This window comes from Polypterus senegalus, chromosome 8, assembly GCF_016835505.1.
Source record: "Polypterus senegalus isolate Bchr_013 chromosome 8, ASM1683550v1, whole genome shotgun sequence".
NCBI lineage: Eukaryota > Metazoa > Chordata > Cladistia > Polypteriformes > Polypteridae > Polypterus > Polypterus senegalus.
This window is the reverse complement of record NC_053161.1, coordinates 99627268-99641085: the sequence shown is the minus strand read 5'-3', so window position 1 is coordinate 99641085 and position 13818 is coordinate 99627268. Positions and strand designations below refer to the sequence as shown.

General features: G+C 34.5%; 1 protein-coding gene across 2 annotated transcripts in view; it reads right to left on the bottom strand.

Moving 5' to 3' along the window:
- Positions 1 to 13818, bottom strand: part of dmtf1 (cyclin D binding myb-like transcription factor 1) — a 57809-nt gene that overhangs the window by 35413 nt on the left and 8578 nt on the right. For both annotated transcript variants that reach the window (XM_039761478.1, XM_039761479.1), the window contains exons 3-8: positions 12907 to 13017; positions 9975 to 10069; positions 6963 to 7071; positions 4854 to 4930; positions 2421 to 2578; positions 20 to 52 (exon numbers count right to left, since the gene is read on the bottom strand). In XM_039761478.1, the coding sequence (XP_039617412.1) occupies positions 20 to 52; positions 2421 to 2578; positions 4854 to 4930; positions 6963 to 7071; positions 9975 to 10069; positions 12907 to 13017 (583 nt within the window). The remainder of the gene's footprint in view (positions 1 to 19; positions 53 to 2420; positions 2579 to 4853; positions 4931 to 6962; positions 7072 to 9974; positions 10070 to 12906; positions 13018 to 13818) is intronic.

Genomic DNA, 13818 nt, shown 5'->3' with positions numbered 1-13818 from the left:
ATAATGATGAGCTACTTACTCTTTAAGCTTATCAATTTCCTCTGGCGTATACCTGTGCATTAAAAAAAAATACAACATTTATGCAAAAGGATTAAGTTACTAAATAAAAATGATCTAAAATCGCTGTGAAAAATAGCTGTAACAATCACCTATTGCCATGAGACTTCAGTATATACAGTTGCTAAGTTTATTATACTGTACACTTAGTCCAAGATATTAAAAAAAACATAGTCAAAACACTGCCAACTAGACAAATTAAGTGCAGGCCCCAATTTTATAATTTAACATGTTTTTAGTATGCTTGATTATTTCTTAATACTTTCAAAATTAAAGTGTTTTACCACTTTTGACTTTTTTGAAAATTTTGTTTCTCTAGAGCACCAAAGGAAAAATGCCAAATACATTTGGATGAGAAAAAAATAGCCGTGGTTTAATTTAATAAAGACAATTTATCAACAAGTTAATGGACATATGCAATTATAATGAAGGCTAAATATTAAATATAGAAATGTAAAAATTTGCACAGATTTTGAGTGGGTTGATTAACCTACTAAGGGGGCTGATACTGAATTCACTACATTTGTTAAGATTAATATTTTTAAGAAATTCTGCAGTACAATAAAGTTATATGTTAAAGTTGTAACAATACCAAAATATGTTTCAAATGAACATTGAAAAAAAATACTGTTAGTATAGTTTTAGATCCTCTCAAATCTCTTCTCGAGTGGAAAATGAGTTGCCAAAATGACTTTTGGTTGGCCTCAAAGCAATTCTGGCAAACTACTGTCAGGCAACTCAGTGCTTTGCCCATTTGGTTTATACTGTAGCAGGAATGGAGTGCTGCTAACCTCACCTGGGGAATACAGTCTTGAAGTGGAAGAAGTGTATAGTGGATGATGATCAGCACATCCAAGTACAAGATTATTGTTCTTAGTCAGAAAAGGCTGAGCACCCTCTCCAGACCGTGGATGAGGTGCTACCTCAAGTGGAGGAGCTCAAGTATCTCAAGATCTTGTTTACAAGTGAGGAAAGAAGGAATTGGGAGAACAGGTGAACTGCAGCAGCATCTAATGTGGACTTTGTACAGGTCAGTGAAGATGAAGATGGAGCCAAGCCGGAAGGTGAAGCTCTTGATTTACTGTTTGACCTACGCTCCTACCCTCACCTATGGTCACAAGCTGTCAGCAGTGACTGAAACAACTAGAATGTGGACACAAGCGGCAGAAATGAGTTTCTTTCAAAGGATGTCTGGACTTAGCCTTAGAGACCAAGAGAGTAGCTGACATTCGGGAGGTGCTCAAAGTAAAGCTGCTGCTCCTCCACCTCAAAAGCAGCGAGTTTATAATATAAATATTGATGAATTAATATAAATTTATAACAATTTATTTATATAGCACATTTTCATACAAGAAAAAATGTAGCTCAAAGTGCTTTACAAAATGAAGAATAGAAAAATAGAAGACACAATAAAAAATAAAAATAAGTCAACATTAATTAACATAGAATAAGTAAGGTCCGATGGCCAGGGTGGCTTTGAGTAGGTGGTGGTGGCGCAGGCTGCCACCACAAAGAAACCGGGAAAAGAAACAGAAGAGAGAGTAGGGGTCAGTACGGATGTTACAGCCACCATGAATAGTTATTATGATGAATTGAACATACAGAGTATCAGGATTAAGTTAAAGTGAAGTTAGGAGAAAGCCATGTTAAAGTAATGTGTTTTCAGCAGTTTTTTTAAAGTGCTCCACTGTATTAGCCTGGCGAATTCCTATTGGCAGGCTATTCCAGATTTTAGGTGCATAACAGCAGAAGGCCGCCTCACCACTTCTTTTAAGTATAGCTTTTGGAATTCTAAGGAGACACTCATTTGAGGATCTAAGGTCACGATTGGAATATAGGGTGTCAGACATTCATATAAGATGGAGCGAGATTATTTAAGGCTTTATAAACCATAAGCAGAATTTTAAAGTCAATCCTGAATGACACAGGTAACCAGTGTAGTGCATTCAAAACTGGAGAGATGTGCTTGGATTTTCTTTTCCTAGTTAGGATTCTAGCAGCTGCATTCTGCACTCGTTGCAAATGATTTATGTCTTTTTTGGGTAGTCCTGAGAGGAGTGCGTTACAGTAATCTGGTCGACTGAAAACAAAAGCGTGAATTAATTTCTCAGCATCTTTCAATGATATAAGAGGTCTAACTTTTGCTATGTTTCTTAAGTGAAAAAATGCTGTCCTAGTGGTCTGATGAATATGCGATTTAAAATTCAGATTACAGTCAACAGTTACCCCAAAGTTTTTTACTTCCGTCTTAACTTTTAATCCTAATGTATCAAGTTTATAAGTATATAGAACTATTAAATGTTATCATTTAAATAATGCATCTTCACCCAATTAGCCTAATTCATGACAGTAATTTCTCTTACTTTCCAACATGGTTCCTGTTATCATACATACGGAGCACTCTTCTATAAACAGCAAACAGTGGCCTGTTGAGCCCCCATGCGATACTTCGATAGAAATCCTTTCGTTCATCCTTGGACATTTCAAAAATAATTTCTGTTGGGTCTTGTATCCCACGTTTCTATAAATAAACACAAGAAGAAAAAAAATCTTCATATAAAATGATGAAAGATCTGGATTAAACAGGTTTGAAGAAAGGAATGGATAAATGAATAAACTGGAATATTCATTTCAAATTTACCAGCAGATTTGATATACTGTACGTTCACATTATTTTAAATCACACACTTACTATTTACCAAATTACAGCAACTATGTATATTAACAAACATGTCATATTCAAAATAAAACCAGACATCTGTTAATTCTACAACAGCCAGCTAAATGGGGACTACCACAGGGTGGCACTGTTTATTTGTTTAAATGGAGCCTTGAGGTAATTACTCTGGGTGTAGTGTAAAGAAAGATCACTGGGTACTGGCAAAAATTTCAAAAAACTTCCCTGATCCAGAGGTGGTGACATGTAGGATACTTTAGGACAGGCAGTGGGATTCAGTAAGGGTGTTTGGGTCTTTAACTGGAGATTGAGATTCAATAATGCAGGGATACCAAGTGCAGCCAGACGCAAACCTAGAGAACACATGCTTTCAAAAGGTAGATTTAGCCCATTAACAACAGCAAAAACATGTCCCAGATATTAACCCTTACAATATCTAAAAGGTCAAATCTAATCCAGGTTTTGTGTTTTAAATTAGTAAAAGCATCCTAAACTTCACCTGTCCAGGTTAATTAAACATCTCGTCAATTATACATCTTCTAAAAAAATTCTACCTTGCCATATGTTTCGGGTCATTTTTGAACCACCATTTACAATAGTTTGTTTGTTCAACACCTTCAAAAAATCCTGAAAATAATGTTTTAGCTAAAACATTTTGAAGGCTTTTAGTAAAAGCAAAAAAGTTTCCATATGTCACATTTTGGTACAACTGGTACACATTTCAAACACTGACATGGTCTTCAGGTCAGTTTTGACCCAGACTATAGTAACCTTTTTAACTCAGAAATGTGAAGGGTTTCAGTAAAGTGGCCTAACCTTAAATAAAGAAAAACATTTCTTTTTACATGTCATATTTTTGTACAGTTGCTACACACTTTGAAAACTGTCATGTCCTTTGGATTAGTTTTGAGCCACCATTGATGTTAAAGGATAGAAAACAACCAAAATACCATCTGTTCTAAAAGTTTGGATAATTATTACTACAGGTTAAGGTAAGTAATCAAGGGAGGATGTCAGAATAAGGTAAAAAAAAAAACAAAAAAACAATAAAGGTACAGCATTGGGTCAGCAAATGAAGACACTAAGAATTAATCTGAATTAAATTATGTCAACAAACATTCTTTTTCACTATAGAAAACAGCAATATTTCCATTGATCTTGAATTCAGACATTTTTCAATTGAAAATAGTGAAATCTATTTTAATACATTATTGCACTTTTGGAGATAAATAATCACCATGTCAAGTCGACAGGAGTGTTGGACTGGTACTAATCGATACCAGCTATTGGACCACAAGTACCAGTACCAAAATGGTCCTGAAGCAAATAACAGAGAACTCCAAAATCTGTCTGTCTTACTCCAGTATACCAAGTGCACCACACAATTGCAGGCATTCCAGGGTGTGCATCTTCACAGTGTGTGTCAAAGCAAAAGAGGGAGAATGGGGGTCCTGCCTGAAGTCTTGATCACATTGTCACACAAGTGTGCCTTGAGAACAACTTAAAGGCTCAGTGGTGGTAATTCAACACTGATCCACAAGGTGGAAGTGTATACTAATGACTAATCTCTTCCTCCCTCCCAGCCTGACCACCACTGATGTCACTTCGGTGTCTCTCCCTTTGGAAATGTCTCTTCCTGCCTGGCCTGTATTTAATAGGAAGTGTTGGCAACTTTGCCAGTCTACTCTGAGACTTGCATCCTAAGGTGCATTATTTTGCTGAAAACTGTGTATTATTTTTGCTTTTATAAGATATGATGTCGCAGTGTAGCCCCAACTATTTTTCTTTTGTCTTTATCTTTTACAGCGCCCAAGTAAACAATGAGATTTTGCCCCCATAAAGCATCAATTCTGTCAAAGCTAGCACACTTTTCATTGTCACCTATACTATGTGTCAAAGGGGTGTGTGGGAGGGTGGTCGAAGTAGAAAGCTGATGTTTAACTTTGGTATCGAAAATATCTAAATGCTGGCACAGTGCCATTTAAGAATTACCACACAACACAACATCCACACATGTCTAAACATTAGATTTTTGGGTACACAGATTCTTTTTCAATGTAAGGTGTATAAATGACACTTTTAAAAACATTTTATTAAATGTAAAGAATTTAACACATACTTTTAAATAACGATCAATATTGCTCATAAGGATATCTATTTCTTCTTTAGACCACATTCCTTGCTTCCATTTATGACCTAAAAGGAGAGGAAATAAAAAAACATTTGTCCAGTATTAGTACAATTTTTCATATGCCAAACCAAACATATTACTTCAATCACAATCATCATAAGGTTCTTGAAATAAACCTAGTTCTGGTAAAGCAATCCATTAAGAAATTCATGCTTTGATCAGTGTTTACATTGTTACTAATAAGCTATTTACAATTTTCTTCTTTTATTAAGAAAACATGTTTGTTATACTTAGTTAAGCATGCATCTTATCACAGACTGTCTCTTGAACATTCTACTTTTGTATTTCTAATTAGGAGATTTTTTTTTTTTTTTGCTCCTGATGATGATACCTGCTTTTCTTTTATACAGTACATAATCAAACATCTCTTTAATCTATTTCCCTGGTGGCAGATTATGACAATGAAAATAATGTGCCCATTCACATAGAGAAATAGTTTAATTCACTCCTGGACAATATCTATTAAAAAGAAGTTGCACATCAAAACTTGACTTCTTCAATGTAATCATTATTGGGTACATTTCTAAAACCCACTTTAAACGATACAGCTACCTTAAGTGCTCATGACAATACAGTAGACAAAAAGCAAAAATATACAGTATGCCTGAAGAGATTAATATCAATCAAATTTCCACAACTGTTCTCCCTCCTAGAATAAAATGACTAAAATCTTCAGTCAAAATGTCACGTTGGCTAAAAATGTGTCCGGAGTGATAACTTTTTGTTATTTTAAGTATTAAAAACTGATTACTTTTTAATGTGAATCACCATGACATCTTCCTTACGCATTAACTGGAAGAACATGCATGGAAAAAATAAGTAAATCAAAGATTTAACATACTATAAAACCCTAAATAGAATAATTAATCTCATATGAAATGAACCATATCACTGGACTAATCTTAAAAGAGCTTTTGGAATATAATGATGTGAATAATGTAAATTATAAAAAGCACTGAAACAAAAATTTTACAAAACTAAAAGAAAATATACAGGATTACCAGTCTATACAAAAACAATGTCTTGTGATCAATCTATTTTCTGAAGGTGATTTCTCAAATAATAAGGTCACAGTGAACTGCAGCCTATTGTGACAGCACTGGGCATAAGGTAGGAACTATCCCTAGATGGAACATCAGTATATTGCATGGCACAGTGACATACACTCATGCATGATCAATTTAAAGCTGTTAGTTAATGTAACATGCATGTTTTTAGAGGCAGGTAAAAAATGTGAATAAACGAAGACCGTGTGAACTCCACACAGAAAGGACTTTTCACTCTGATGCAGTGTGGATCATTCTATGTTCAAGGTGTAATCGGTGTTGGGTATACACACATATGATCTATTAAAAGAAAGATTTTTGTGCCCAAAATGTGCTCTTGGAAAAATCCAATTAAACACCAATTTAATTTCATTAATAGTAAGCATCAGATATTTTCTTTAATTTCCTTTAAGAGACAAGATAGCCAATTGTCAAATTTGGTGATAATATTGATACACAGACCCAATAATCTTTCTATCAAAACCAAAACGCTAACCAGAATCATTGTTGAAAAACAAAACTAGGCAAACCAGAATCATTTTTGTTTTTTTTATGTGCTATAGATATTTTTCTCATGTCATTATCTCCTAAACATTTTAAAAATGTTGAAAATGTGTGTGTTTAGATATTTTTGTATTGGAAATATGATGTCACCTACAGAGAAATTCCAGAACCACATGACTGGCAACAAACAATATAATTAACAAGATGATGGCACCCACAAAAACAGCCTCCAAAAATGGTGGCATCCATGACAACATAACCATAGAAAAAATAGTAATGTGATGATGTCACCGTAATAACTAAAAATATTTATAAAATATAATGTATAACACTAAGAAATGAATTACACTGGCTTCTTTTATGTTCCTAGCATCTCAACACTGGCCAAATAGACATCAAATAGGTGCCAGCCCCTGCTGCCCTGAAGTTAACCATCTATTAAAATGATGGAGGAATGATCAATAATTTAAAATGAATTTGGGAATACCTTTGCTTGCTAGAGTGTCTTTATCTTCTTTGGTAGTGAACCAAGCTTGACTTACTGGAGACACATCATCCCTGTTTTGAGAAGGTACTGATCCATCACTTTGCAGTATCTTATTAAAAAAAAAAAAGTAACACAAAGGTATTAGTTATGATTTGTATAAAGAGGCAAAAATATCATTGGAAGAATCTATGCTGTATCAAAATTGGTCTTTAATTATAAACACAATTATCATCATAAGCACGCATTATTTTCCTACATTTAGTCTAAAAATAAACTTTACATATTTCCATCTTGGTGTCATAACTATCCATGCATCTTCATGATCATAGTGGCCATAACATATACTGGCAGCATTAGTGCAAGATGGGAACCAGATATGAAAGGGGCATCAGTCACTGTGTCATGTTTCTTTTCTTTCTTTTTTTTTTTTTTTTAAGTTGTTCTTGTCACTGTCAGTATGATGGGAGTAAAGCGTCAGTCACATTGCACTAATAATGTGTACCAATATGATCCAACAGTCTGTATAGTGCATTTTTCTGGTCCTGGAGACTGTCATGTAGTATCAGTGTTAAAGTGGACAAAATATATAAACATGCATAAAAATATTATAGCAATCAACTAACAACTCAGAAATATTAAAAATAAAGGAATGCTGTACGAAGGGTAACAACTGCTGAGTTTTAAGGGGTGCTATACTCTTCACCCACCGTAATGTAGCTCAAGGAGATCAGAAACTTCAAACGGAGTGCTGGGGGAAAAAGCTTACCTGATCTTTATTTTTGGGTACAGGTTGTGAAAGTGAAGTCCTCTAATCTTTCTGTTGCAATCAAGCAGTCACAAGATCACAGCTTTTTAATCTTTTAACAGTTAAGAAATAGAATTCAAGAAGTGCTTTGAGTGAAGGGAACATGTGCTCGGGATAGCCTGCCACCAGAAAAGTTATGTTTACCCAGGTGATGATGAGTTGCTGACTCAGTCTTTGACTCTAAGGTTATGTAAAAATAAATATAAAAGTTGCTCTTTAAAAGTAAGCAGTTAGTTTGTAAGTAAATGACTTTAGTTTAACAATAAACATAAGTTCACTGTAAGTAATTTCTCTCTCCCAGCAATCTTCAATCAGTATTTTTAGAAAATTAAGAATATGGATGGCAGACTGATATCCACAAAACAAACTATAAATATTAAATACAGTGCATCCGGAAACTATTCACAGCGCATCACTTTTTCCACATTTTGTTATGTTACAGCCTTATTCCAAAATGGATTAAATTCATTTTTTTCCTCAGAATTCTACACACAACACCACATAATGACAATGTGAAAAAAAGTGAGATTTTTGCAAATTTATTAAAAATAAAAAAAATTGAGAAAGTACATGTACAGTACATAAGTATTCACAGCCTTTGCCATGAAGCTCAAAATTGAGCTCAGGTGCATCCTGTTTCCCCTGATCATCCTTGAGATGTTTCTGTAGCTTAATTGGAATCCACCTGTGGTAAATTCAGTTGATTGGACATGATTTGGACAGGCACACACCTGTCTATATAAGGTCCCACAGTTGACAGTTCATGTCAGAGCACAAACCAAGCATGAAGTCAAAGGAATTGTCTGCAGACCTCCGAGACAGGATTGTCTCGAGGCACAAATCTGGGGAAGGTTACAGAAAAATTTCTGCTGCTTTGAAGGTCCCAATGAGCACAGTGGTCTCCATCATCCATAAGTGGAAGAAGTTTGAAACCACCAGGACTCTTCCTAGAGCTGGCCGGCCATCTAAACTGAGTGATCGGGGGAGAAGGGCCTTGGTCAGGGAGGTGACTAAGAACCTGATGGTCACTTTGTCAGAGCTCCAGAGGTCCTGTGGAGAGAGGAGAACATTCCAGAAAGACAACCATCTCTGCAGCAATCCACCAATCAGGCCTGTATGGTAGAGTGGCCAGCTGGAAGCCACTCCTTAGCAAAAGGCACATGGCAGCCCGTTTGTAGTTTGCCAAAAGGCACCTGAAGGACTCTCAGACCATGAGAAACAAAATTCTCTGGTCTGATGAGACAAAGATTGAACTCTTTGGTGTGAATGCCAGGCGTCACATTTGGAGGAAACCAGGCACCGCTCATCACCAGGCCAATACCATCCCTACAGTGAAGCATGGTGGTGGCAGCATCATGCTGTGGGGATGTTTTTCAGCGGCAGGAACTGGGAGACTAGTCAGGATAAAGGGAAAGGTGACTGCAGCAATGTACAGAGACATCCTGGATGAAAACCTGCTCCAGAGCGCTCTTGACCTCAGACTGGGGCGACGGTTCATCTTTCAGCAGGACAACGACCCTAAGCACACAGCCAAGATATCAAAGGAATAGCTTCAGGACAACTCTGTGAATGTCCTTGAGTGGCCCAGCCAGAGCCCAGACTTGAATCCGATTGAACATCTCTGGAGAGATCTTAAAATGGCTGTGCACCAACACTTCCCATCCAACCTGATGGAGCTTGAGAGATGCTGCAAAGAGGAATGGGCGAAACTGGCCAAGGATAGGTGTGCCAAGCTTGTAGCATCAAATTTAAAAAGACTTAAGGCTATAATTGCTGCCAAAGGTGCATCGACAAAGTATTGAGCAAAGGATGTGAATACTTATGTACATGTGATTTTTTTCAGTTTTTTTATTTTTAATAAATTTGCAAAAAACCTCAAGTCAACTTTTTTCACATTGTCATTATGGGGTGTTGTGTGTAGAATTCTGAGCAAAAAAATGAATTTAATCCATTTTGGAATAAGGCTATATAACATAACAAAATGTGGGAAAAGTGATGCACTGTGAATACTTTCCGGATGCACTGTATATCATTTACACAACTTTGTAATAAAAATAATCAACTAGTCAACATAAACTTTTCACCAAATCAAAAACTCAAATTAAGCCAATTTTAATTGTATAATGTAATTCAGGATTAAGTATTAATTGGTACAAAAAGGTTTCATATCAATGAATACAAACATAAAAGACAAACTTCTTTTGTACCTGTATCTGTGCAACACTTCCTTCACTTAATTCATTTTCGGTCATCTCAGTAGTTGCAGTCATAGTCACCTCAAAACTATCATCATTTTCTGAAACTAAAATATTTTCAAAGGAAAAAGTCCATTACATTTAAATTGAAAAAGGTACAGAAAGAAGTTAAATAATAGGAATTACTTTTCAATACTGGTCAGCAAAATTTTATATGTACAAAATAAACCTTTTCATTTTAAATGATCACAGTACATAAAATTAATCTTAAACATTTTCAAAGGTTATAAAAAAATATTAGAAAACATCACGAAGAAAAATATTTAGCATGAAGGGGACCCTGCACTACAGCTTTTAATAAGAAATTAAGCAAATGTGCGGACTGTCTGGGAAACTGGATTGTGTAATAGGCAAACACGAACATTCTTGGTGCCAGGAGAGGAGCATCCCAAGAGTGAAGATATAAACACACACATTTATTAAGGTTCAAAAGAGAGGCCAGAATACATAATACATTTAGATGCCCTGAATTGCCATATATAATCACTTGTAAGACTTTTTGCTTGGAAAATTTCAGCATTTTCTTTTTTTTATTAATATGATGACATTATTGCTCAACAGGCTTGACTACTATATGTCTGCAAGGAGTCATGAACTGAATTATCTTCAGAATTTTATTATCAGTTTACAAAACTGCTCATTTTAGGCCAATGAATCCATTATTATTATTATTTTAACTTTGTATCAAGCTGCAGGACACAAGGGATCTACTGACACTGGTTTACACACATTTCCAAGGTATTAATAGGCAACTGATTTTGAACATATATTTAGCTCTATAGCTTATACTCCCTGAAATTTTTCCTAGATCTGTTTACAAGGCAACATTAGTGTTTTGCAATTAATCACATACAGTATTATTATTCATCTAATTCTACATACTATCATTTAAATTTTTCTTTTGTATTCTCCTCATAGCATTTATTTCTCTGTACTTCACCATGCATCGCAAAGTTAACAGAGAGCGCTAGATGATTTCACCAAGTATTAAAACCTGTACACATAACATAATCACAGCAATGACTTCTTTGTTGATTATTTTACTAAAACATGTTCACTACAATAGCCATTACAACATCTAACACATTTTTTCTTGATCCCAGCCCTTACATAAAAATATATAATTGTAATAAGGGTGTGTAGACCTTTATATCCACCATACATGATACTATAGGACTGAATATGCGCTGCCGTTTAATGTCTTGCAAATAATTGAACATAATTAATGGAAATACAAACAAATTTTCAGAAACACTTTCAACATGTTGGTATACTGCACATTTATTAAAAACATAGAACTTTGAATATTTACTTTGAAATTGCATAAACTAAATATACATTTTACATGGTTTTAATATGAACTATCATAGATGTCAAAATGTTTTACAAGTTAAAGTTACCTGATTTGCTTACAAAAACAGAAAATAGCATTTCACGCTCCTTTTGATCTTTTAAAATTAATACTCTAAATACATAAATAAATTAAATCCTTAATAGTGTTCTTTTTAATGTTCATATAGCACCTGTAGGCCTTGTCAGCATGTTAACCTTTTCTGGTTTCATGTAAGACATTGGTTATCATAAGAACATTTCCACATGAACTGAAAACAACCACTGAATTCTGAATGGACTTTAGCTTAAGCAGTTATTTTTTCGCAGAATAATTTGAAAAGAATATTTTCTCAGTGGCACAATGCCTCTGCCGTACATGGTTTAAATGAGTCTTTTTAAATCGCTGTGTTCCACTGTAGTTATGTGGTATACACTGGCATATATTTTTGTTTGATCTGAACCACTCATTTGCATACTGAGTGGCAAGAGTAAATCCCTGTGTTGTAGATAGCTCTTTTGAGGAACCATTTTAGGATGAGTTCATCTTAGTCGCCATTCCCTCTCTATCTCTCTGTCTTTTTATTTCCTATGCAGGCTTAGGATTCCATTATTTACTCAAAATTTTTGGAGTTGAAAATTCTAAATACTGTAAATCACTGTCAAATCTGATAATAGCTTTTTGTAAATTGAGTCCAGATTTTTACATTTTTTAAACCAACATTTTGAATTTTGATATAAACAATTAGAAACCTGAAATCGGTATTTTTAACTTTGTAATTAATTAATTGATTGATTCAATTAATTAATTAATCTTTGAAGTTTTTAAGAGGGACAATCACTTTAACTATTCTTTTACAGGTCGAAGGCGAAATTGCCCACCATATTGATCTTAGGGTATAGAAAAGTATATTCTTAGAGATGATGATTTGCATATATTCAAAGAGAATCATAAGCATATATGAAAATAAGCATTATATCTTAGTGTATGTTAGTATAGTAAGGGTTAAATCATAAAAAGGCCTGTGCTTGTATACATTTTTTTTCTTAGCCTGCTAGAAGCCACCAATATTTCATATGTCAAGGCCAGGTATGCAGAGAGGGGCTGGCAAGCAACAACCCCACAAACAAACCCCATAAAACTAAGGTGAACGTGAGCCCAGGACTGGAAATAATGGTGGCAGGTACTGGATGGGTGCAAGATGGGGAGAGGACCTGTCAAGTGTGCATGATGGATAGAACAGAGTGCTATACTATACTCATTAGGTGGGGAAATATAGGTGTATAGGTGGATGCTTTTATTTCCATGTGCTTGTCAAGTGTCACTGTTAATAAGCTTTGTGTTTTGTTCAATGGAAATTAAAGGTACTGGATGTTGATTATTTCCTATTTTGGAACTACTCAGAAGATCTAGTAATATACAGTACTGTATTAGCCACTTATTTCAAAGTTTAAATTAATTTCAAATATAATAAAATACATTAAATCAACGTGTGTATAAGGAATCAAGAACAGTACTTTTTTTGAAAAGACTTCAAAGGATGTAAACTCTTACTAGGCACTGTAACGACAGAAATCCTTGCCGTAGACCCATCCTCTTCAGTTGATAAACACAATCTCTTAGGTGAAGGCTCTAAACTTTCATCTGATCCCTGATCTATGCCATCTGCACAATAATCAATAATTTAATTAGAACAAATGTAATACTTTAGAGACTGCACATAATACTACAGTAATTTAAAAAAAGAAAAAACGTTGCTAAATGTACAAACTACAAATTAACAGATGAAACCAATCGTGTATAAAGCAATACAAAGTACAATCAGATGTAGTGAGCTTTATTAATTGATTTTGGAGTTACAATGTTAAATTTTACATATAGATGGAAACCTACATGCATTGTGTAATGAATTCTACTTCAGTTTTAGTGGAATCATTCCCCTGAACAGATACAATTTATGTTTTCATAAAGCAGTATTGGCATAACTCTTATTATTTTATGTTTTAGTCTGGAATACAGTATTTATTTATGCCAATATCTGAATTCTAATTGTGTGGACTTTATCAGGGAGAGGGGTATGAAGTTTAGAATTTAAGAGAAAAAGGTTTTAAAAGCATATAATGAGAAACGATTTTATCAGATTGAAAAAACACTGAACAACCATATAAGAGTCAAGCTTAAGAAATGAAAGCTATTACTTTAAATTCCACTAGTAATTCCACTTAACCTGCTACTTACAAATACATAGATAATCAATCATGTACCCTGATCTTGCAAGTCACACTGGAAAATACACAAGATTAAATAATATTTCATACACTTTCAATACCTGAATTAGTTTGAAAGTCAACATTTCCAAAATGGAAGGTATTTTAACAACTACTGTTTCAATAGCAGACGATTTTTTTGTCCCCCATGGCAATTTTCATAAATATGCATAGTACATTTAATTTCTGAATGCTACTT